This window comes from Plasmodium reichenowi (genome assembly GCF_001601855.1).
Source record: "Plasmodium reichenowi strain SY57 chromosome Unknown, whole genome shotgun sequence".
Classification (NCBI taxonomy): domain Eukaryota; phylum Apicomplexa; class Aconoidasida; order Haemosporida; family Plasmodiidae; genus Plasmodium; species Plasmodium reichenowi.
In genome coordinates this window covers 1-300 of record NW_017962333.1, presented here as the reverse complement: position 1 = coordinate 300, position 300 = coordinate 1, and the positions used below count along the sequence as shown (strand labels likewise).

The window sequence follows — 300 nt, the reverse complement described above, 5'->3', positions numbered from 1 at the left end:
AAGAAAAGGAAGAAGAAAATGACAATAAAAAAGAACAAGCAAAAGAACAAGCAAAAGAACAAAGTAATGATCAAAAAGAAGATATGGAAGCTCAGAATTTAATTTCTAAAAATCAGAATAATAATGAGAAAAACGTAAAAGAAGCTGCTGAAAGCATAATGAAAACTTTAGCTGGTTTAATCAAGGGAAATAATCAAATAGATTCAACCTTAAAAGATTTAGTAGAAGAATTATCTAAATATTTTAAAAATCATTAAATGATTTTAAATAAACATAATTTATATTTATAACATGATTTAT

At 22.7% G+C, this 300-nt stretch overlaps 1 protein-coding gene across 1 annotated transcript; it reads left to right on the top strand.

Moving 5' to 3' along the window:
- Nucleotides 1-257, top strand: PRSY57_0014700B (merozoite surface protein 3; the record flags this gene model as incomplete). Its single annotated transcript, XM_020114225.1, has 1 exon — nt 1-257. A coding segment is annotated over one exon (257 nt), but the record flags the coding sequence as incomplete, so codon positions are not given.
- Between the last annotated feature and the right edge of the window lie 43 nt (nt 258-300).